The 23,651-nt window shown below is 39.5% G+C and overlaps 1 protein-coding gene across 1 annotated transcript; it reads left to right on the forward strand.

Moving 5' to 3' along the window:
• Positions 1–11,595: 11,595 nt before the first annotated feature.
• LOC311492394 (uncharacterized protein) lies at positions 11,596–22,816 on the forward strand. Its single transcript, XM_084550658.1, has 12 exons — positions 11,596–11,826; positions 14,111–14,533; positions 18,225–18,272; positions 19,235–19,279; positions 19,434–19,934; positions 20,118–20,150; positions 20,314–20,379; positions 20,528–20,620; positions 20,865–20,969; positions 21,176–21,343; positions 21,622–21,722; positions 21,839–22,816. The coding sequence occupies exons 1-11, from the start codon at positions 11,782–11,784 to the stop codon at positions 21,682–21,684; spliced, it is 1,590 nt and encodes a 529-aa protein (XP_084406784.1). The 5' UTR covers positions 11,596–11,781; the 3' UTR covers positions 21,685–21,722; positions 21,839–22,816.
• Positions 22,817–23,651: the final 835 nt, after the last annotated feature.

Below are 23,651 nucleotides of genomic sequence, written 5' to 3' on the forward strand. Positions count from 1 at the left end.
TTTGTGGTGCAGCATCAGAATGGCTAGAATAGGTCTTTAATCTTGACAGGACAGCCCCTGTGGAAAATGAAGGATGAGTTGAATGAACAAAGCTTAAGTTTAGTCATGAGGAGGGTGTCAGTTTTATTCTTCAACAGACTGGCATATTTTTAAGAAAGAAGTGCTATTAAAAAAGTTGCTTTGATTCTGCATTGACTATGTGAAGACAGGAACTGTGAGATTTGACCTGAGTTAATGGAAAGCAGTTTATTTCCACCCCACAAGTATAAGTTCATTGTCACTCAGCTGCTCTTGTTTCTAAGGTAACTTAACTCTCACCTATGAAGAAGAAAGGAAGCTGTTAACTTTAAATCTTCTGCTGCCATAAATTCTGATGGAGCTTTAGTCTAAGCTAATAAAACACACTTTCCAACCACAACAGAGAAAACATACATACAGTAAATCCACATATCTCAGAGAATATTTTCATTCATAGCACTTGTGTATGAGCTGATCATGGGCTTAAATACACTTCTTACACAACTAAGGATACCATTTCTGGATGTTTATCAGCGGCTAATGAACATACAGGCTTTGCTTTCACGCCCCTGCAAAAACACACCCACAATAAAAACTGCACTCTGCCCTCTCAGTGCTGCACCTGAGAGGAGACGTCTCCAGACTCAAGGTAAGAGCCTCAAGAATTTATTTATTCATTTTTTTTGCTTCTGGTTTCTGTTTGTGAAACTAACCCAAAAACAATAATTGGTAAAATGTAATTTCATTATACAATGTTTTAAATGAAACACAGTTCTGGCTTTCTTTCTATGTGTTTATATGTGATTAACAGTATGTACAGACGTGGCCTTCCATGTGCTAATTAATCAGATGTCGTGAATTACGAACTCACCTGTTTCTCGCATGATCTTCTGTGAGATTTCTTTGCCTGCTTTTGTTTAATGATCTGTTTAGAGACACACTTTTTGATAATTCATTTGTGATCTCTGCTCTTACACGTATTTAATAAAACTCAGAACAAAGCCTGTGATAAACTTTGGTCTCCCCGCTTTCACATAAATGAACTTGAAGTGCTTCTCATTGTGTTTTAATCTGACTGTTGACCTGATCAGTTAAGTATTATGGGCATTTTGTAAACCCACTTTCATCAAACGGTCTCAAGTTTTGTGCCAAGGCAACCCATTTCATCTACCCCAGATCACAATAAAATTAATAAATGTCAAAATGACAGTAAGTAATACAACTTTAAATGTACTCAGAAATTCCTATCATCTTCATTTTTATGTTTACAGTATGGTAGTTAAGTTGCATAAGGTGCTGTTCATTCATACATTAGTGATACCTTTATCTAGATTTAATACTACTGATTGCTGAAGTTGTTTTTCAGGCAAGTGTGATAAGATCCAGATTAGCCCCAGCTTTATTAAAAGTGACCAAATATGAGTCCATGAAGCCTCACATTAGTATTCACAAAAAGATAATTATCCATCTCCTTCTGCTCCACAGTTTTGAAAACCACACTCAGTGATATGATGGTGGCTCAAGACGAGATCATTGGCTTGTGATTTATTGACCTAAGTTTGACATTGACAGAGATAGTGATATCTCTGACAGCTAATTATAAATCATTGCCTTAGTATTCCTTGTGATCAACAAATTTTACAAGCATACGGGAACATATGTACTCTTTGGAACTTTACACAATAGCAGCGGCAAGTGCAGTCAGGCTGAATGACTGGGCACCACATGAGGTTACTACAGGGCAAACGTTTGACTTGTCATCTTCTGAAAATCAATTATTTCTCCACCTACAGCAGACACCTGTGGTAATACACCATTGGATAATTTTGTCTGGCAAAAAAAAAGAAAGAAAAAACATTTATGGGCTGTATGTTTAGAGTATAATATTTTCTTTTAACTGAAGCAGAGGATAAAAATATTGAAGCCTTTTTCTTAGAGGGCATCGGCATGGTCCTAAAGAAGTCTACAAGCATGTTTAAAAATTTTAAAAGCATTTTATGGATGACAAAATTGATATTCAATGTTGTGCCTGTTTGCTTTTCAGATTCTCACAGTGGTTGCTGACTTCCATTCTGATCCATCCAGAGTTTACTCACACCCGGTACAATGTCGTCATTACCCCCGGTTTTTATACTCGAGTAAGACACCTTTTGCTTTGTTGCCATTGGTTCCTCATTAGACGGTCCTACAGACCCAACATCTGTATGTACTAAGATTGCACAATGACCACAGATAAGCACGTCTTGCAGATCTTGCAGACAAAATCCCAAATTTGCCACAAGCTGAGTTTTCACAACCGATGAAGATGCAGAACATGGATAACCTATATCCATACCATAACCCATATAAGAAAATGTACGGTGTGTCATTTTGCACGTTAGTAGTGTTCAATTACTCCAGAGAAATGTAAATCAGGGCCTCTTATGGAGAAGCTGTGTTCACTGGAAGAGAGAGGGTAGTGCTGTACAGTGTCGACTTGACTTGTCAGTCAGTGAAGCTCTTATTTTGTGTACAATCTTTCTCTTCCTCCTCTCCAAGGATCTTCCTCGGCTTCATGGGCTGTGGATTATCTCTCATGTTCTGCATCATGTTCTGTAGAACATGCAGTCGCTTAAGGGCAGAGGAGATAGAGAGGGAGGTCTGGAGACGCAGTGAACATGACGGGCGCCCGCAGTCAATATATTTCATCCCCTTTCCTAGAGGACTGCCACAGGAGGACAGTGAATCCCAGCATGGTGGTGGTGGTGGTGAAAATGTTGACGAGCACCACACACCACCAAGATACAGCATTACGGTCTCCAGAGGACTCCCACCTTCCTATAATGAGGTGATTCTCATCCCACCCAAAACTGAAAGAATGCAACATAGCAAATACCTTTTTATTTCCTGCTATTAATTTTGTGTTGTTGTTTTCTTTCTAGGTATTTCAGCAAGGACTTAAGCCTGATGATTCACCACCTGCTTATACAGAACATAACCTTCCCTTGTCAACCCCAGCTCACATGGACACTGTACAATCGAGAGCACAGTCACAGCCATAACATTTGAGTTTTACTGCTCTGCCGCATGGACTTAGGAAAACAAACAACTAGTTTATGTTTCTATTTATATGGTGATTCTCTTTATTACCGTGAGTTTTTTTTTTTTGTCTTATTCTCTTTATATCATTGTGGTAACAAACATGAGGATGGCAAAAATATTGATGTTCTGAGCTAATATACAAGAAAGCAGCATTAGGATGAAGGCACAGACATGAAGGGTGCCTGAAAAGCATGTGTTTTAAATCATGTAATAATGTGGCATTTAAATCAAGTTGGAATAACTTCAAGACAGAATGACTGGCCAAAAGTAACAATCAGTTTTCTATCCTGAAGTTAAATTATTGTTTAGTGTGTATTCTTGTGTACTATTTTCTTTGGTAAGCCTGCACCAACTCACTGCTAAAAGCTGTGCAAATGACACAAATCTTTGAATCTCAGGACGAAATGTGAACAATATATACAGTAGCTGGTCTACTTAAAGGTCTCTCAAGGTCTGTCATATGTGTATATTGGTGGCGGGCCGTGTATTTTCCACCAAGGCCTTCAATGACCTCCAATCTTATTCAAAACACCTCTTAATACGATTGTTATGACGCCACCGCTATAGAAACCATCAACAACATATGGATATGCAATAAAACAGGACGTTGCATCGTATCTGATTTAGCACGATGAGTGCCATTACTAAAGCAATAAACTCACTTACTCACTCACTGCAGCCCTGCTGCGCTACAGCTGTGCACCAGCGCCACATACGTCAAGTCCAGCAGAAGCATCAATGTCGACCCAATAAAATGGCAAAAATATACATAAAAGATGTAAATATAATTCATTTTACTCACCAGAATTTAAGAAACAATTTAGAGTTCTCCTTGGAGCCTCTCAACCCAGGGTAGTGCTGCTACCACAGGCCACAGAGAAGGCTTAATACGAACTTGAAATGTGATTGGTTAAAGGAACAGTGTCGTTACAGTGTGTTTCAAGCTTGTTGAAAGTTGCTTTTTCAAGCTGCAGTTTAAATTGTGAAGGCCCAGGCAGATTTCTTTGACTCTGGTAAGGTTTAACGAAAGTGTAATAAAAGCTGATGTGTTTTGCCAAGATACAGTCTGATATTATTTCTGAAGTTGAGCATAATGTTCAGCTTGCTCCATTTATGACTTTAATGATAAAAAAAAAAAAACCTTCTGGGAAAACTACTGCAAACAATAAAAGAGACTATAGGTCATATCAGAGTCCATAATCAGGCCTTGCCACGTGATATATTTGAACTGGACTTCCTTGTTCAGTGATCAGGGTTCAGAAATCACAGGTAGTGACTTTGGGATCGCAGTTGTTTTTCATTGCTGGGCTACCAATATAAGAGTTGCTACTTCTACTCAGAGATTTTGTTGGATGTCTTTAACACATTTTTTTATACGCTTTTGAGTGCCATTTAATTTCACTCTCTTTTTTTTATCATTTGTTGTCATTCCAGTAGTCTACTCTTGCACAAAAAAACTTTAGCTAATGTGCAAATGACAGTTCAGGCCTGGTCCAGATTAGTTTACCTTATATTTGCATTTGAAATTCTGCCCTGCATGTATCAGTTTCTAAATATCACAAGTAACAACCAACATTGTTTCTTATTTAACTTACTGTTGCACTCAAAGACATGCACTACATCATCATTATCAACATTCATCCTCTGGGGTCTTATTATCATTGTATAAACTCAGTACTCATGTACTGTGAGTCTCAAATGCAGCTATTGTTTATTTATTTTTTTCAGCACAACACGGGCCTTTTGCATGTGTTTAACTGTAATATTCAATTCAATTCAATTTATTTATGCTCTGAAAAATATACACAGATGAGGCATAACATTAAGACCACTGTCAGGAGAAGTAAATAACACTGACAATCTTTTGGAAACTTTTGGACCTGGCATTAGTGTGGATGTTACTTAGACATGTACCACCCACCTAGACCAAACCAGGCAGCCCCAGCCCATAGTAATGACACTCCTTGATGGTAGCTGCCGTTTAAGGACTGACTAATACTTATTAGACATGGATTTACGTTAAGTGATTCATTATTTTTACAAATCCATAGTAATGACACTCCTTGATGGCAGCAGCCATCCCCAGCAGGATGCAGCCTGACACAGACACACACACAAAAACGGTTTAGAAACAACTCAACAAACATGAAGAACAGCACAAGGCTTGACCTGGCCTCCAAATTCACTAGATCCCAAACTGATCAAGTATCTGTCAGATGATCCACAGAGGACCCTCCCCTCAACCCATAGGACCCAAAGGCTGGAGAGTGCTGGAGATGATGTCTATCATGGAGAGGAGTTTTGACTACACTGCAGGGATATAATCTTGAGATCCCCGCCTAACTTACATCCTTTCTGCAACATGTACTACCTGCTGACTAAGCCAGAAATGTCCCCTGTGACTAACACTGTGTAGACATGCTTATAAACAACTAAAATGTGTCCCAGCCACATGCACACAATCTATCATTCTTATCTGTTAAAAGGTACACAGAATTTTGCAGTGTTTGACAGCAACTCTGAGTAATGTCATCCGCCATCCTCTAGGAAGAGAAAATCCTCTTCCCTTACAAATAGCTTTACTGAGCTATGCTCTTGCTCGTATCCATTTGTGTCTGTGTGTATGCATTAGCCTAAAATTCTAGCTAATCTTTCCTCCTGTGCTTCAAAATCACAGTGTATTTTCATGACAGCAACTGTCCCTGATTTGTGATTCATCAGCACTGTAGTTCTCAACTGCACAGATCATACTATTTATAAAGAGACAAACTACATACAACAAACGTTAGTCATGGGGAGATAATGTGAGTTTCTTGGCAGCATCCACAGCAGAAACCAATTGACCATAAATGAAAAATTCATGTTGTTTGATGCTACACAGCGTTCTCTATAATTTTTCCCTCTCTCTTTTTGTTTTTTACGTGCACATAAACAGACGTGAACAGAGCTGTGTTCATCACTACAGGGGTCATTATATTGACTTCATCATCTCTGGAGTCTTAAACCTGGTCTTTACCTAACCTTAAACTGACATAGTGAATATTGAACACTAGAGGGCAGTGCGAGTGTTTAATATGTTGTTTTTTATGTCTTGCAGTGCATTTTTTTCCAGATGTGTTAAGCAAATACCACTACAATATTTAAAATCAGATGATCCTAGATTTTCTTAAAGGTTATATTCTTTTAAGGCAGCTCTGCCAGTGGTTCACCTACAGCACAACCACACTTCAACTTGTGGCTGCAAAGCAAAGCAGCTGAAGTTGAACATCTGCCAACGTTAACTATTAAGTTGTTTGCTTGTGTTTTTTTTTTTTATTTTTTTGCCACTATGAGTGATTGCACAGCTTGGCGAACAGTTTGCACACAAGTCCCCTGGGCCTTGCCAGGAGATTAGACTCTGTACCAAAAACGGATTTACTTTGTAAATATGTTATAGGTCATGTGTGGCAAAAAAAAAAAAAAAAGCAATAGAAGCTTCACTGATACGTGGCGGCTCAAGGCTCATATGAATCAGCAGATCTGTTCATAGTTTTCTTAACTGCTGACTATTAACCTTCATGAATATGTTACACGTTATCTGCATTATTTGATTTAGATCATTGCAAGTTAAACAGTGCACAAATGTAAAAGATGTATAGTTCCCCTCACGTGTTGCTTATTGTACTAATTCAAACAAGATCATGGTGTACTGGCATACCATATATCAGACACTTACATACAACATACTCTAAAGGGAAGATATTGGAAAATTGTATAATTTTACAATCAAACAGACCGACTTTTTAAGCTCAAGTTATTTTGGATGGACTTTACTGAAACAAATATGTAGCAAATTGTTTGAGTCTCATGTTTGTGAGTCTTCATTTTGCATACTGCTGCTGCTCTGAAAGTGACATGGAATAGATTTAGAGGAAGAAACCTCCCCAGGCTGCACAGACAGAGAGAAGACAGCCAATATGAAAAGGAATGGATGGGATGTGGATACAGCTGTGTGTGTGAGCATGCCAGTCAGAGAAAAGGATACCAGAGCAAGAGAGCTATTTACGGAAAGAAAATGTCCACGTTTGTGCGTGTAGGACTATTTTCGGACACATGATGGCGTTGATAAACTATTCCGTCTCAGTCCTGCCTTCCCTCCTTTTTGTCTTATTTGTCCCCTTGCTGCTCTGTGATAAGAATACTCACTGGAGAGTCCCTGGCCTTACTTTGACTGGTGACGTTCTCAGTGAGTTTTCCCTGTGGCAGCTATCTTTGTCAGGCCTGTGCCACCAGACCACTGTAAGTCTTTAATCAACACACTCATTTCTGTGTGTGAACGTTTTGCCTTCTACTCACTGAAAAAATAAAAATAAAAATCTTGCACATGACACATGCTAATAACCCAAAAGTTTCGATTTTAGGTGATGATTGTCCCTACCCAGGTTTTAGTTGCATTTTTGTGAGGCAGCTCAGATTATCCACTGTGTATAGAGGAGTGAGAAGGGTTTGAGGGCAGTGGGAATCTTCTTTACTCTATAAAGCACTGGGTCAGAGACTTCAAGGCTCTCCCACTTGAACCATGGTTTATTGTGTCATGTGAAACTCACCTTTTCAAAATTCAGAAACTGTGCTTCAAAAACAAACATCTTACAAAGAGAATTATTTTCATTGCTAACAGAAGATTTTATAGCTGCCACTGGCTAAACTATCTTAAAACGTTTTTAGTATGTTTACATCTTTTGTCTTCACATCTTTTGCATTTTAAAGTTGTTCGTATAGCACAATTTTTGAGAAGAAAGAAGTAAAAAACATTTTCTTCTCCAAAAGTTATTTTTTGACTCTTATTTTGAAAAATTCTACATATATTAAGTTCACTTCCTGGCTTGCTGATGCTATTTGTTGGTTGCGCTTGTTGGTTCTTTTTTTCTTCGCTTTTATTTAGCTTTTTTGCTATTTTTAGGGAGAGAACTGCATGTCTCTTTGCTATTCTTCAGTGTGTTTAAACTGCAAACTGTGCTGTTTTCAGAGCAGCTAGATAAATGTGCAATTTAGTTAAAAACCATTTGAACTGAAAACAGGTTTGATGTGATCTGCTTCTCTAAAATATCCAATAAATATTTCTTTACTAATGAGTCTGACAAGTCCAACATCTATCTCTCTCTTGGAAAACCCCATACCTAAAAATAGTGGGCAGTGTTTCTTTGTCTGTGCACTAATGGAACGGAGGAGATGACCATGGAGCAAACATTAGGAGGGGTGATTGTTGAGAGACAACATTCCTGTGTGTGCCTGTATATGTGTGAGAAACCAGTTCAGCATAGGTAAACATCAAGAATCTATTTAAAGATGGGAATTCTCTTCTGACCAACTGATAGCTGAAATGTGTCAGCACTAAGCCTCATTTACTCTGCCTGCACCATTAAAATGAGGGTTGCTTCCTGTTATCAGTTAAATACATTTGTTTTTTTGTTTTTTTCAGATATTTTCCTTGTTATATGTCTGAGACTGAAGTCAAGACAGTGAGCTGTCGGTTATAGACATAAGAGGGTTTTTCACTGAACAGTGTTGTATGTAATTTTGGTCTCTAAACTCAGGTAGCTCAGTCTCACTTTTTCCTCACATAATACTTTGCTTAGAAATTAGGGCAAGGCCTGGAGGAAGTCATTAGCTACACTTGTTTGAATCAACAGCACTGAATCCTTCAGCTATATGGACTTGACAAACCTGCTGTACTGACTCCAAAACATTTATGTGGCATGTACTCACACATGCTGATGTGATAAAAAGATAGGGTAGGTCTTTAAAGACACACGCATTCTTTGAGCTGTAGCATGAACATTTTGAAAACAGATAAAATGAATAAAATGTTTAAATTACAGAGGTCAGATTCAAAGGTTTTATCTCCTCACTTCTCAACAGAATAGATAAAATCTTAGAAGATTGGAACTAACCAAGACAAGATACAAACTTCAGAACTGATAATTAATGGAATAAACAACCATAGGTTGCTGGCAGGCACCAAAAAGGGAAGATTTGATCTTAAAAGTGCAGCCCTTTTTGCTTACAAGATGTACAAACAACATTTTCAGTGGGACATACAATATAAATCAGAGCATATCAGCAGGACATTAAAACCGATCATCTTGTTACAGAAAATCTCAACTCATCATGCAGAGATACAAAATATTTGCAAGAAATGTAAGTGAGTGAAAACCCCCCTGGCCCATTTGTCACACTCCTCACTCTGGCTGGCTAGAAAATAACTCTCAGGAATCTCTCAGAAGCAGTTTCAAGAAGCATGGAAAAGTCAGTGGCAGTTTGTAGTAGATGAATACGAGGAGATATCTGCAATACACAGATCCATCACTGTTATAGGAATGAGTGAAAAATGTTTAGATGTATTCCATGAAATTTGGTGGAAACATTCATGTTCAAAGAGTATAATCACTAATGAAGTTGGTGCACTGAGGTTTCATCAAACGAAACAAACAGACCAACAATTCCACTTCCAAGTTTGTATTTATTTTAACGTTGGAATAGGACATTGACAACAGCAGAAGAAGAAACAGAAGAAATATTTTGTATTTATACATATACATATACATATACATATATATATAACAGTAGAATTTATGCAGCAATCTTCAGTCATCACGTAAAGGAATTAAATTGCATTTCTCTCAGAGATAGGTAAAAGCCTCAGTTAAAATAAGTTAAAAGACTTAAGTTAAAATAAGTAAGGTGAAGTAAAGTGCAAAGTGTAAAGTGCACGAGGCCCATCCTGGCTCAGATCAGCAGATCAGCCGTCTTACATCTTAAATTAAAATTAGAGATGTTTCTTTTTAATCAAAAATAGAAATAAGCCATAAGCCAAAAGTTTCTTAATTGCATTATTTTACTAGATCACCTAAAACATTTCCATTGTTCCATCATCTCATTTCTATATACTTTTTTAAATCTGCTTTTATTTTTTATTTTATTGTGTGTTTTGTTCTAATGGTGTTTTAGGTATTGCTGTTTCATGTAAGAAGACCTTGAGTGCTCTGAAAGGCACAATAAAATGTATTATCATTATTAATATAATCTCAGTTCATGATGGAGTAACTGAGGTAAATTGTTGCTTAACAATTTTTTATTTTACCAACCTTTGTTTTGTTTTTTTCACAGGTCTGCTCAAATGACTTTTCCTCTCATTATCAACCGTCAAAATAAAAAAAAATATCGATCATAAAAACAGTAACCAACTCTAACTTGTACAGCATAACTATATTCTATGAAATAATTGGACACCATTTTAAGATTTGCTGTCTGGTGACTTGGTTGGATGTGCCAGTGACCGCAGTATCTAGCTGAAAAGTGACAAAGGTTTTGAGCTATACTGAGTGAAACAGAACGATTGTTGTACTGGTGACATGTAGAGGCATTGTGTGCATGTAATCCATATTAGTAGTCACGTTCAACTGCACAGGCTAAAGACTAAAATCCTTCCTAAAAATTAAAAGTTAACTTACACCTTCTACTCAGAACAAAGTAAAACAAAGAAACATGTTTATGGAATTTGTGTTTCCTTAGCCAGTCACAAAAAGCAGAATTAGGCAGGAATCTCTTCTTTTCTTATTTTGATTATGCATGCATGCCTGTACCCAAGGAGTTAAAGACAATGGGTGCTCAGAACTGAGGCAGAGCATGAGGGCGGTGGGCATAAACATATTTATGAGCTTTCTTTCTCTTTATACTCTGCACAAGATGAACACAATGAACCATTCTTTGACTCCATGATTTAAATGAATTTCAAAAAAAGTTGACAGAGGCATACACTGTTTTTCTCTGCAACGACTGCATGGTATTTGTTCTTGATGGTTTTCTCTTGAGAACATGGTTGTAAATGAAAAGCAGGTTTCATTATTGTCAAAATTAATCTTTCAAAACTCTCAAAGACGCAAAGAGTAAAGAAAAGCTGAAAAGCATTTACAAGAACATATGCAGATTTGCTGCAATGTGCATGGAGAAGTGTTTAGCTGGAAGGGGGTGGAGTGGCTCTCTACAAGCTCACAGACATCTTTTTGTCTCTTTGCTTTGATTTAATTCAGTTTTATTCATATAGCGTCAATAACAATACAAATTGTCTCAAGACGCTTTACAACATCTGGTCTGAAACCCGGCCTGAAACCCCCAGAGCGAGCATGGAGGCGATGGCGGCAAGGAAAAACTCCCTTTTAACAGGAAGAAGCCTTGAGCAGGACCCAGTTAATATGGAGGGACACATCTGCCTAAGGCCAGCTGGGTAGAGACAGAAAAAGAGAGAGAAGAGAACAGCAGGAGAAACGAGATAAACGTCCATCTGTCACAGATACATACATCTGACTAAACCTTACATGTAGAATCTGATGGTGATACAAATACAACATATAGCTGATGACACATGACAGTTAGAGAACATTACATAACGTCCACCATCCAGTCAGTAGGTAGTCCTACTCTGATACAAGCATCTGACTGAGCTGTCGTGCACGTGCATGTATTTTAGGTGGGGTGAGTCTGTGTGTCTCTCCACGCCCACATTTTTTATCCCAGTCCTCTCATAGGTTCAATGCAAAGGTAGCGGAGCGGCCGGGGGCTTTATAAACATCCACGTTGATCCGTCTGCTTTGCTGCTCCTTTCATTTCTTCTGTCTTTGTTGTTTCCATCGGCAAGCACCAAAAATGCCCAGCAAGAGGAAAAAGAACAAGCGTCGCATGAGGAGGGTGGTAAGTGGTGACAGGCGCACTTTTTTTCCCCACAGAGTTTTTATTTTCTATATGATAATATCCAAAGTGTCAGTTTGAAAGGTAATGATTGTTTTAACTTGTCTTTCCCCTTTCCCCCAAAGCACATCAATGTTTATGTTCTGTTTACGCATTAGTAAAATACCAAAAAAATGCTGCTAAGAATATACCCAAACATAAAACAAAATATATGATACAAAATATATGTTTGCATTTGTCGATCGAATTAAGCTTCTATGCGTGAGCTTAAGTCGACAGACAAAGGACAATATGTTTTTGTCGGCTCACCGTTTTGACTCATAATTTCAGTTGAGTGCACATTCCCTCTTTGCCGTTGCTTTTCTGGTGACGCGCTCAGTTAACAGGAACGCTCCAGGCTCCGTGCGTAAAATCTCGCATAGATCGCAGGTTGGACCAAAAATGCAACGAAACGGTGTGAAAATTATGTAACAGACTTGTGTAGCATGACACTTCGGATTCATCTGGGTGTACTATTAGGAAAAAGAAACAAAGAAATCTGTTAAATTCTTAACTCATGTGCGCCATGCGCGTTCTCAGTGCGCTTTGCACAGAATGTAAAATATTTATTTTCCTGGTTTACATATTACTGTTATTTATTGTTATTAATCGTGAAAGGATATACTTCATAAAGTTTATAAAAATATGTTTACCACCAGAAGTACACAGTACAGTACAGTACAGTAAACACAGGAATAATTAGTGTGTCACTAATGGCATTGTGCTATGACATAATTCAGTACGCTGCTGCAGCATCGACAACGACACCATATTCGCCATTATTTGACTATTGCCCACTCCCCACAAAGAAATGTCACTTTTGAACATTCAGTGCCCAAACTGAAGGGGTGGGTGTGGCAGAGAGAGGAGGGTGTGTGACAAGTGAGAAAGTAACACAGAAGCTCCAGTTTCTCAAAGGTTAATCCATCAACCAACTTTAATATCTATTATTTCTTTTCCACCGTCAATGATTCATTCTTTCAAAAACCTTTCTCCATTTTCTTCTGTCAACTTAGAAAAATGACTTGCTTTACTGCTAAAAGATCACTAGCAGCTTGGCCCTGCAGCTCTTGCAAGACTTCTCAGTCCAGACCTCTTGTTGATTCTTCCTCAAGTGCCCTCCCCCTGACTCTTACGCCTCTGGTTGGCTGGCCAGTCCATGACTCTCAGCACCACACAACTGTATTTGGTAATGTGTTGACTTGAGGAATGTATTGCATTGGTTATGCCAGATTGGAGTCTGCACAATCTCTCTCATTCTCTCAGTCTGCCAGTGACACTCAGATAAAAATGTCTCCTGAAGTCATTTGCAGCTCTGTGTTATCACCGGTTCTGTCAGAGATATCAGAGCACAGGGATGAGAAGGAGCTGCTGGACACTTGAAGACATCCAGAAGAGTTCTCCTTGTTGGCCACACGTCTTTGTATGTGTGTTTCTCCCTCATACAGCTCAAGGAATACAATTAACAATTTTGATTGACTTAAATGTATGTATCACTCTTAAGGTAGTGAAGTCTGCATCTCTAGATATGAACTATTTATGGGCAAATACCAGGGACGGTTTGTTTTGACTGTGGCTAAAGCTGGACAGTCGTATAGAGACACTTACTCATGCTCCGTTGGTCTTTTGCAGCACTGTGAATACCCAACTGGCTGTCGGCTTAACAAAAGCATTTTTTGGGGGTGATTATAACCTGATTGTAACCTGATTATGATGTGATTAGGCCCACTGTCTGGCACGCAGGGCACCCATCGGTGCTGCTGACTCGCACGGTTTTCATTTCTGCTTCACCAGACCTGTCAGGACCGCTTTGATTCAGCTAATTAGCTCCCATTATCTAACTAGCTTTGCTGGGCACACTCCCTCCAGAGGTTTGCACTCCTGAAACCTCCAATAAAGCCTGAGGGGGTTTTGTCCAAAGCTGGAATGCCATGTCTGGTATTCCTGCAGATCGTGAGTGAGTGAGTCAAGCACAGACTGACAACAACACCAGTATCTGAAAACAATAAAAGCCTCAGTAGCATTCAGACCTCTTAAAATCCCAGTTTCCATAATTGCAGCCACTGTAAATTAAGCCCCACGTTTGGGCAGTTCAAGTTATCAGAAAGAAATTGAATTCTACCAGTTAACATGAGTAATAGCTACAAGATAAATACACAAAAAGAAACTCCAACGGTGCCACCCAATGAAAAGAAAACAGTACAACAATTCTTAACCCCAGGATTTTTGCATTTTTTCTACTTTACAGCAGGCGCAGAGGAGAGTGCTTGAAGAGCAGCATGCAGCCAACCCGCCGATCAAAGCCAGCCCTGGGATTGCAGTGAGTGCACCCCCTGCAGCAACACCAAAGAAAGTGGCTAAAACACCAGCACCACCTAAAGAAAAGATCTCAAAGGCCATTCCTGTTGATGTCCCCATTGTGGAGACCCCCAAAGTAGAATCAAAGTCAGTTGTGAAAGAACCTGTTGCAGAGCCCGTCCCTGTTGTGGTAGAGGCTCAACAAGAGGCTGTGTTGTTGGAACAGACTCAAGCACAAGTTGAAGTTGAAGTCGCACCTATCCATGAAGAAGCTCCAGTTGCTGAGACTCCACCAGTGGAACCCTCTGTAGTTGAAGCTGCTGTAGTACAGGAGGTTGAAACTATTGCTCCTGAAACGGAACCAGAACTTGAGGTAAGATGGCTCTTTTATTTCTTTAGATTGAAAAACATCACTAGGTTCTGTTTTGCATATATTTTGCGGGAAAGATGAGCTGTGCCTGCATGTAGTGTTTTGTGCCCATTGAAGAGTATATTTTAGGTTAAGCAACATGTGCTGTGGCTGGGTCCTTATGGGAGAAGGGGGGTGGATTTGTGAAGGTTGTGAAGCAGAGGGGAACAACATGTTCCATTTAGCAAAGAGGTGGTGAGTGGGAGTGAAGCTGAAGGCTACATCAGCGGGAGCATGGCCATGGCCCTTTCTGTAGCCACCATACATTGTCACTTACATGAACACATGGCTGCGTCTCTAATGGATTTTTATTTATTTTTTGCATAGGTGTAGCTTTTGCGCACATGTAAAATCTCTACTGCGTTTTTACTTTACCAAAAAAAAACGTATGTCATGAATAATAATGTATCTCTCTTTGCCATGCAGCCACCATGCACATACTTTGGGAACAGAATGTTCTTTTTCAGACAGTAAATTGCATGTGCATGTAAACCATGTGTCTAAATTGCATATACACTGCACTCATTGTCTTTCATGCCAATATCTGAGCCATGACTGCACATGGAGTGCTATTCAAACCTTGTAAAAGAGGTGACAGGATTTTTTACAAGTGGCATGGCCATTTGTTAAGACTTCACTCACTGCTGCTATGTTCTTCAGTATTCCTCTGGTCATCTCGCCCAGTTTACTTGCTTTGGTCTATACATCACTTTGGTCAACACTTGTTGTTTTAAAAGTGTTTTATGAATACACTGACATTGCCCTCGGACCCCTGCACCTCATGCTCCACCCGCTGAGCTGCGCAGTGGCCATAAAGATGTTTTTTAGCAGCGGACTGCCTCTCATTATGCAGCTTCATGCTGAGGCAGTATCCACCCCCTTCATCCCTTCGCCTCTAACTTCTTCCTTCTCTTTCTCCCTCCCACCACACCACCGGCCTCTCTTTAGTCTCATTTCTTTCTTTCTTTCTTTCCTTTTTCTCTGCTCCTTTACTGCTCACACAGATTGGGCCAGATTTAGCTCAGATGTACAGAATCTGAAAACGTACTTTTTTTAAAAGCTGAAACTTGGTCTGTGCTGGCTATAACTGCAAATGCATCCAGTAGTAGTTGCATAGAATACATAGTGCAGTAAATATTTACGAACTTTTATGAATTTTGAGAATCTTGAGGGGTGCTTCAACTTTGCTGACAGACAATAGCAGCCACAGTTCTGCACAGAATCAGCAGAACTTGTGAATTCATCCCCACGTGTCAGTTGGTTGGTAGGTTTAAGAACCGAAGCAGGCCTAAATGGGACTCGTATTCAGCTGGCTTTGGGGCCAAAAACAGGCCCCACCGCTCTTGGATGTCGAAATGGAGACTCAGGTGAGTATGAACCCACCACCCAATCTACAGACCTACAGTGTCTTCAATTATTTTCTGGCCTGAAGTGAAAGTGGGTGCGGCTCCTGATGAGTTTGAACATTTTGTACCAGCTCACTCTCCCTGTATTCGTGCAGCACTCTACTCCCTCTCTCCCCCTGTCCCTTGTAAATCTGCTCTCCGTTTGCACCCTTCCTCCCTCACCACCACTTACACTCCCTCCCTCCCCCTTCTTAACTTCTCTCTTCTCCCCTTTTTTTCTCAATCCCTTTCTCTCTTCTTTTCTTCCTGTGCTATGGCAGCCTAAGAGATGCTATTAGCGTGTGTGCTCGGCACGTGCACTGTGTCGTCCTTTTATCATTGGTTCTTTGCTGGGGGTGCTGTTTGGAGAGTGGTGGAATATTTAGTTCTATGTTTGGAGGCGAGGGGGTTCATCTGGCTGTTGAAGTATGTGTCAGTGTGTGTGTGTAGTTTAGTCATTGGTATTTTAGCACTGAGGAAAGATTACACAGTCAGCTGTCACAACTATTTTAAAGTTTTTGACAAATTTCTACTGAAGGGATGTCTCCGGGTTCGTTTGCTTCCATTTTGTTCGTTTGCACACAGTGAAAATGGAAAATGATCATTACAATGTGCTTCCAGACCACTGGCAAGCAAAGTTAACAGTGTAATTAGACAAAGAGAAAATAGTAGGGGACAAAGATTTGTAAATTGGCATTTCTTTGGGAAAAATATGAACTTGTGGGACAGCATGTGAGGACCCCAAACCCAACATTAATCAGGTTCTCAGAGTTTATGTATACAATATCCGTCTCTTTGGGGTAAATGGTGTGAGCTCCTAGACCTGCTTTGGTTTTGTATTGAATATGTCTTTTAAAAGGACTGGTGAGGCTGGATCTCTGTGCAGATCAGTACACAGTGTTCTGATTCTGGGACAAACTAGAGGGTGTGTAGCCACATGTGTGCGTACTTTACTGCCAAGCCAAGGAGGGCTTATACACCACCTTGGTCCCTCTTTCATTCCCTCCTCCTTTCTCTTCCCTATACCACCCCTCCCAGGCTATAGTAGAAGTATATAATCACCCTTCTTCTTTATGTGCATATTTGCGAACTTGGCCTTTGTTCAGAACTTGTTAAAATCCCAGAGGTTAGGATTCCTCACCTCCGAGTGGCACAACAGCGGAAGACGTGGAGGTGGTAAAGTGACTTGAGTGTTAGCATTTGACGCCTGTTCAAACTAAAAACACAATTTTGACGACTGAATGACTGGTCGGTTTTTGTCCATCAGTAGCAGCCTGCGTGCACTCAACTTGTCCTACATTGAAGAAGAACTGGCACAAGACAGGATAAATAATTTATCGTCAGACTATGAAGATTTACAATATTAATGCCATACTCCCTGTGATTGCCACTCTGGCTCAATTCTGGCTCAACACACTTGGCTGCACATGGCCATTTAGGCCACTGCCATGTGCACACCGTGCCAAGAATAAATCAATGGCTGCAGAATGGATAAAATGGGCAAAATATGGGTTACTTTTAACATTACCTGAGAATTACTGGTTTGGAAAAAAAATCTTCTGTGTCGACAAAACATTTGCTCAAATATATGTATAGTTAAATATGCTGTATAGTTAATAAAAGATGCAATTAAAGATGTGACTTTCTGTTAAAGTCAGATGATGATGATGTTTAAAGATGTGATATGTTTTCTGAATCTGAGCTGGATTATACAGAATGGGTGAGAAGTGGGTGTAACAGCTTTTCCACTGTGCAATTGGTTGTAACAATTCTGTAAGATCCACCCCTTCTACGCAACTACAGCTTTGCTCACACACAAAGTGGTAGAAGAGTGTGTCCATTTGCTTTATGTGCTTGTCCCAATTTCTGATCTGTGAATACTTCCAATGAACATTTCCTAGGTGTGAACAGCTCTCCATTTTTTGAAAAACTGCTAACACTCTTACCCTCACCTAACAACCTCTTTGCAAAACCCTAAGGCCATTACAGCTGCATTTTTGCATAGACATGTGTATAGGATCTGTGATTTGCTCTGGGCACATTTTTAAGACTGCTCCCAGAGCTTGGCCTTTAGAAAGTTATAAACCTGGCTACTAGCTGCGGTGTAACACGAGAGTTACTGCCATATATACTTGTTAGTGTGTCCCAGAGTTCCTTATTTAATGAGGCGCACTGTTTTGTACCAACTGCGCCCTGTTTCAATACACTAAATACATGTTTGTTTCCTTGACTGTTTTGCTGACTAAATAAACTCCATCTCTCCTTCACAGGTCAAACTTCCAGCTGAGACACCATTGGAAGGTCCTGCTGAGACTGAAGTAATACAAACCTGTATTTCTATATGAACGCACATGCAAAACCCCTTTCTGTCCCCCCTAACCCGAACAAGATTGGGCCCTATATCTTTGTGGTATAAGCCAGTGGCAGAATAGACATGAGGGATGAATATGAGTAGAACATAACTCAACATGTCACTTCAAAAGTCAGAGCAGCTTTGATTTTAGAACAGCTTATTACAGAGACAGCTTCAAATTCCTCAAAGAGGAGCTTTGTACTGCAGAACAACAGGTTTTTTTTTCAGCCAAGAGGCATCTGTAGAGGTCAAAACCTATTAGTACAATGTCAGCACAATGAATACCAACCTTTCCAAGATAAATAAAGAAAACTAAAAGTACATGTTCCATTACTTTAAAAAGAAATGTATAGTAAAATGCATTTAGTACATAGAAAATTCAGACTTTAGGGTTAACCCATTGCAGTGGATGTAGTTGTTTTGAGCCCTTCAGCATATTTGTGGAAATGATGCCATACACTGAAACAGAGTGACATAGAGTTTCCACTCATTCATAACAGCAGTAACTGGACATGAGACAATAATCCTTTCAGTGGAAAACTGTTGACAACCCCAGCGGCTAAAGCTTCACACCTTATTAATAATCACCACACATTGCCTCAGGTCTCTTTCTCTTATATAACACAGCACTCAGATCAAGATCTGGCTCAGCCACTCTAAGTGTTTAAAGGAAAAACATAAAAGGCTTTACTGATCTGCAAACAACTCCCTACTAGTCAAAAAAAGAGACAGTCAAAACAACCTAAAATTGCAGTTAATGACGGCCCTAATATGGCATGAGCACTGCAATTGGTTTGAAAGCAGCCAGCCATAAAACACAGTTATTTGTTAATTCTTCTGTTCATACAGTATCTGTTCAGTCTGCCTATCCATTTGCTGATTAAATTGTCCACCCAGTCAAAAAGTGTGTTATCTGTCCCTCTTCAGGTTCAAACAGTTGACATTACAACCGAAAAAACAGAGCCTGAACAAGTAAGACATGGCTTCACATTGTAGTTGGTGCATACTTGTAAATATGGATAATTTAGTCATGATTGCGGACTGATAACATTTGATTATCATCCTTGAGATTTTTTTGTCTGTTGCATGTTTCATGATGTGTGCTGTGTTGACCTTGCATGTGCAGACTCATGACATCCGTGAGCCAGAGACTGAAGTGGAAGCTGAGGCCTTGGCTGAACAAGGCACCGTGACTGAGGTGGAAGTGGAAGCGACCGTCACAGAAGATACTGCCGTACCAGCACCTGTAATGGAAGACTCTGAAGAAACAGCGGTAGAAGTACTCAGTAATGACCACGTTTCTGCTGAGACTGAACCTGCTGAGACAGAACCCGCCGAGATTGAACCTGCTGAGACAGAACCCGCCGAGACAGAACCATCTGAGACAGAACCCGCTGAGACAGAACCTGCTGAGACAGAACCTGCTGCAGCCGAGATGGTTACAGAAACTGCTGTTGAATCAGAGCCAAACGAAGTTGTCACAGAGACACCTGAGCCTGAACAAGTGAGTGAAGCAGCTGACAGTCCTGCAGCCCCAACTGAGGGGGAAAATGATGACGTTAAAGTGGAAGACTTGACTGAAGAAGAAGCCCCTGAAGTCCCTGCTGAGCCTGTTACAATCACTGAGGTGCCACCAGACAAAAATACCGTTCTCTTCTTTGTTTTTCTGTCTTTCATCTTTCCAAGAATGCAAATGTGATCATTTGTTGTTAATGCACATCATAAGATGTAAACTGTTGTGGTTTTGTGGTAGGGGTTTAATCTTTAGACCAGACTAAAGACAGACTATAATTTGTTTTGTTCACACCAGGATGCTCCTGTCCAGTCGGTGGAAGTCCCAGTGGTGAGTATTTTCTTCTATTACATTGTTTAAGAAATACATGATGTGCTAATAATAAGTTTGTTACCTATTGCTTTGTTTTGGATCGAAACTTTTGTTTGGGTAAATTAGTAAACCATGCTTCTCTTGTAAAATACTACCATGACACTACCTGTAATCTCACCAGGTTCCAGACGCCATCCATGAGACTCCGGAAGAAGAGGCTGCAGCTCTGGTTACTGAAGGCAATGAGGTAAACCCTGGACTTTAATATTGTGCTTTGATTGTCAGACAAATTATCCTGAAATCATTTTGAGTTCGTTTTTTTTTCCTCATTACTTACCTTAACTTTCAAAGTGCTCACTGTAGGGAACGTTTTCCTCTCATTTGTTGTTCTCCAGGACGTTGCTGACACACTGGTTGATGACTTTGTTCTCACAGAATCTGTCTCAGCAGCAGAGATTGCCTCTGCTGAATCTCCTGTTGACCAGCAGGTGAAAACTCTGCAAACAAGACTTTATTATTGGTTGTTTATTAAAATGTTGTTCATTCATCTTTTTTTCCACAAAACATTCTTTCACTGAAATTTATCCCATTATTTCATATCAGTGGTTTAGTTGTATGTTCTAAAATTATACTTTCACTCGAGGATTGTACTTTCTAAAATTTAAACAATGTTCATGCCAATCAAATTATTTGACCCGAGTCTTTACTAACATGATCCTGTTCTGCATTAAGGAAACTGTGGCCATGCTTGACACCCTCAGCACCCAGACACAGTCCATGGATGAAACTCCTGCTGAGCCAGAGCCCGCTGCTGCACCTGCAGATCAAATGATCATTGTATGTTTTTATTTTGACACTTGTATACAGCAACTTTATGTACTGCATTATACTGTATAATTTCTTATTATGTGTTATTTAACCAAAAGATTAGTCTTTCTGTATTCCATCCCCGGTTTATTCTGCTTATCCATAAGGTTTTCTTCATTGTGGCTCTAGTAACCAGCTAATCTCTCTCAAAAACTCTACTTTCCATCTCTTTTCAGGATGTTGCCACTGCCACTGCTGCCACTGCTGCCACTGCTGTTGCTGTTGTTGCAGATGCTGCTGAGCAGACAGGTCTGGATATGCTGTCGGAGGAGCCAAAGTCAGAAATCTGCGACATGCCGTGTCAGATGCAGCTCGCTGTCGAGTCTGTGCAGCTCAGCTCAATGGTGAATGAATTTAAGAGAAACCTCTCTTCAAATACACACTGTATTTAAGATACGCCTCAATCAATCTTCAGGAGAAATTGCAACAACATAAATGAGTACAGATAAAATACACGAATAACAACAGTATTAAACACAATTTTCTTTGTGACCTTTTGCCCCAGTTGTTCAGAGACACCACTTGTGTTTGTTTCTTTAATACGGTTTCACTTTAATGATATTAATATATCACATTTTAAACCACTGCACACTCCTAATCCAATGTCATGTTACCTGTTTAGGAGATGTCAGTGGAGACAGCGTTGAATGCACACATTGTTCCAGAGGTCTCCATTGAGGGCTAGAGCTGCACGAAACAGCTCAGAAGACCCCTCATTTTTTTGTAAGTTTCACACAATCGTGAATCACTCCTTTGTATTATAGTTTGGATCTCACTTCAGCTTGTTATTTTACTTTTTGCTATTGTTGAAACTTTCAGCTGCATCTGTTCTTTTTCAGATTCCCCTTTGGTCATATGGCGGCATTAAAGCTTTACAGGGAGTCAACCAGCTGACCTTTTCATTTTTTAAAGCTTAGGACAGAACCGGGAGGAAATCGAAGGGACATCCACACTTTGAAGTGCCTTTCCTGCCCTGGTTTCTGTTCAAAACATCAAACCAGATGACAAGATGCAAAATAATAATAATAATAATAAAAATCACATTCAGTAAATTTGTATTAGCTACAGAAGGAGAAGTGCTTGAGAGATGATGACATAAACAAAGAAGCTAGACAAATAGTGGCATTTGCTATTTCTTAGCATGTTGCCATCTCTTCAGAACATCTGCCTCACTCAGTGCATGTGAATACGGTAGCATCAATGAATGCACCTAGAGTTTGTTCTTAGACCGATGTTCATATGGGCGGGACAACTTGTTTTTTTTTTTTGTTACTTGTCTCAAAATCACAGACGTTGCTCATTTTGGTCTTATTTCCATTAAAGATATGAATATACAAGCCTCCATTTCTGTCCCTTTCTCTGCCCTCCAGTTCTCTGTCTCAACCAAGTGCCAAAGCCAGAGTCAGCATAATGCTACAACTACATACTAAAGCTAGAGTTTTAGGTTTTGCAGCCACTGCAGCCAGGAGAGTGACAGAATGTGAGGACATGAGCTCAGAGGTAATTTTCTGTTGCTTTTTTTCACTTTCTCCTTTTGTAATTCTTTTTGTATGGACCATATGATGCGCTACAGTTTTGTATTTAAAGCCTGTGGTCTGGAGGGGAAATACAGTGTGACCTGATTACTGTTGGGCTGTCGATGGGCTGATGTGACCTTTGAAATAAAGCTGTAACTCATTGTAATGCAGGAGTACTTGTTTTGTTTTCTTACACTATTTCACTTAAGAGGTTTTATTTGTCACATGCAGTTATACATAGTACAATGCACAGTGAAATGTATTTTTGCAATAATTGCACATAGCATACAAGGTAAACAATATAAGCATAAATATAAAACTGGGAAAAATAAAATAAAATATAGACTGTAAACTTGAAATGTAAACTTAGAGGGGGTAGCTTGTATATATACACATTTACAGTATTTGAAAGCAGCTATGTGACTAAAGTGCAGTGGTGCTGTGGTATTTAGGTCCAGTTAAGGCTCAGAGTTGAGCAGACGGATGGCATGTGGATTTAAAACTCTTCTGTAGCCTCTCAGTCTTTGTCCTCAGGCAGCGGAAATGCCGGCCTGATGGCAGTAGGGAGAAGACAGAGTGTCCGGGGTGACTGGGCTGTTCCAGGATCTTCTTGGCCCTTAACCTGCAACAGCCTTAAATATACAACATACTAGAATCAGGCCGAAAATCATCAGTGTGAAGAAAATTACACACATTTTCTGAATATAATTCTGGACATTACAGAAAGGATTTTGGATATCTCTTTGAATTAGAAAATATAATCAACAGCCAGAAATATGCTATATAAAACGCTTTGTATTTCAGGATACTCTATGAACAAACCTCTCTCTGAAATTTTGCTACTAAATAGCAGGGCTCAGAGTATGAGAAAAAAAAAAATCATTTTGAGAAACAACCCTTAAAGATATGTGTTGTAAAATTCTATATATTGGTATAAGAAACCTCCAATTATTGTTAAAGTTGCTAAGTTCCAAAGACTATTATTGTTTGTATTGTAAGTTTTCAATGAGTTTGTCTAATAAAATAAGCAGACATTTCTAATAATAATAATAATAATAATAATCAAATTAAAGGATTATCTTACTTTATCTTGTGGTCTTTATTATTTTTCACACCACAAGTTAAGATACAGTTC

This window comes from Chelon labrosus (genome assembly GCF_963514085.1).
Source record: "Chelon labrosus genome assembly, chromosome: 9".
NCBI lineage: Eukaryota > Metazoa > Chordata > Actinopteri > Mugiliformes > Mugilidae > Chelon > Chelon labrosus.

Bases quoted from the DNA above. Each gene is read 5' to 3' on its own strand.
- LOC311492394 (XM_084550658.1), top strand. From the start codon at position 11,782: ATGCCCAGCAAGAGGAAAAAGAACAAGCGTCGCATGAGGAGGGTG. The intron at 11,827-14,110 runs GTAAGTGGTGAC...TCTACTTTACAG, and splicing joins AGCGTCGCATGAGGAGGGTG to CAGGCGCAGAGGAGAGTGCT. The intron at 20,970-21,175 runs GTATGTTTTTAT...ATCTCTTTTCAG, and splicing joins CTGCAGATCAAATGATCATT to GATGTTGCCACTGCCACTGC.